This window comes from Chelonoidis abingdonii, chromosome 4 (genome assembly GCF_003597395.2).
Source record: "Chelonoidis abingdonii isolate Lonesome George chromosome 4, CheloAbing_2.0, whole genome shotgun sequence".
Taxonomy (NCBI): Eukaryota; Metazoa; Chordata; order Testudines; family Testudinidae; genus Chelonoidis; species Chelonoidis abingdonii.
This window is the reverse complement of record NC_133772.1, coordinates 962,329-962,772: the sequence shown is the minus strand read 5'-3', so window position 1 is coordinate 962,772 and position 444 is coordinate 962,329. Positions and strand designations below refer to the sequence as shown.

The 444-nt window shown below is 66.9% G+C and overlaps 1 protein-coding gene across 1 annotated transcript in view; it reads left to right on the top strand.

Annotated features, from left to right (window-relative positions):
• LOC116832398 (serine/threonine-protein kinase TAO2-like) overlaps positions 1-444 on the top strand; it is a 32,679-nt gene continuing 32,235 nt past the window's right edge. The window contains exon 1 of the mRNA XM_075064623.1: positions 1-92. Coding sequence (XP_074920724.1) covers positions 30-92 — 63 coding nt within the window. The 5' untranslated portion in view covers positions 1-29. The remainder of the gene's footprint in view (positions 93-444) is intronic.

Sequence of the window (444 nt, the reverse complement as noted above, 5' to 3'; positions counted from 1 at the left end):
GACTCCTGTCTGCCTGGCAGGCACGCGACATGCGCAACAACGAGGTGGTGGCCATCAAGAAGATGTCGTACAGCGGGAAGCAGTCCAATGAGGTAAGCGCCGAGCTCTTGTGGGGGTAGAACCCAGGAGTCCTGGCTCCCAGCCCTTCCCTCCTTCTGACCTCCTGCCCTAGGTGGGATAGAATCCAGCCTCTGGGCTCCCAGGCTCCCCGTCCCGATCTCCCCTGAGCTGGGCTAGAACCCCAGTGTCCAGGCTGCCGGTCCCCCACCCGACCTCCCCCTGAGCTGGGCTAGAACCCCAGTGTCCAGGCCGCCGGTCCCCCACCCGACCTCCCCCTGAGCTGGGCTAGAACCCCAGTGTCCAGGCTGCCGGTCCCCCACCCGACCTCCCCCTGAGCTGGGCTAGAACCCCAGTGTCCAGGCTGCCGGTCCCCCACCCGACCTC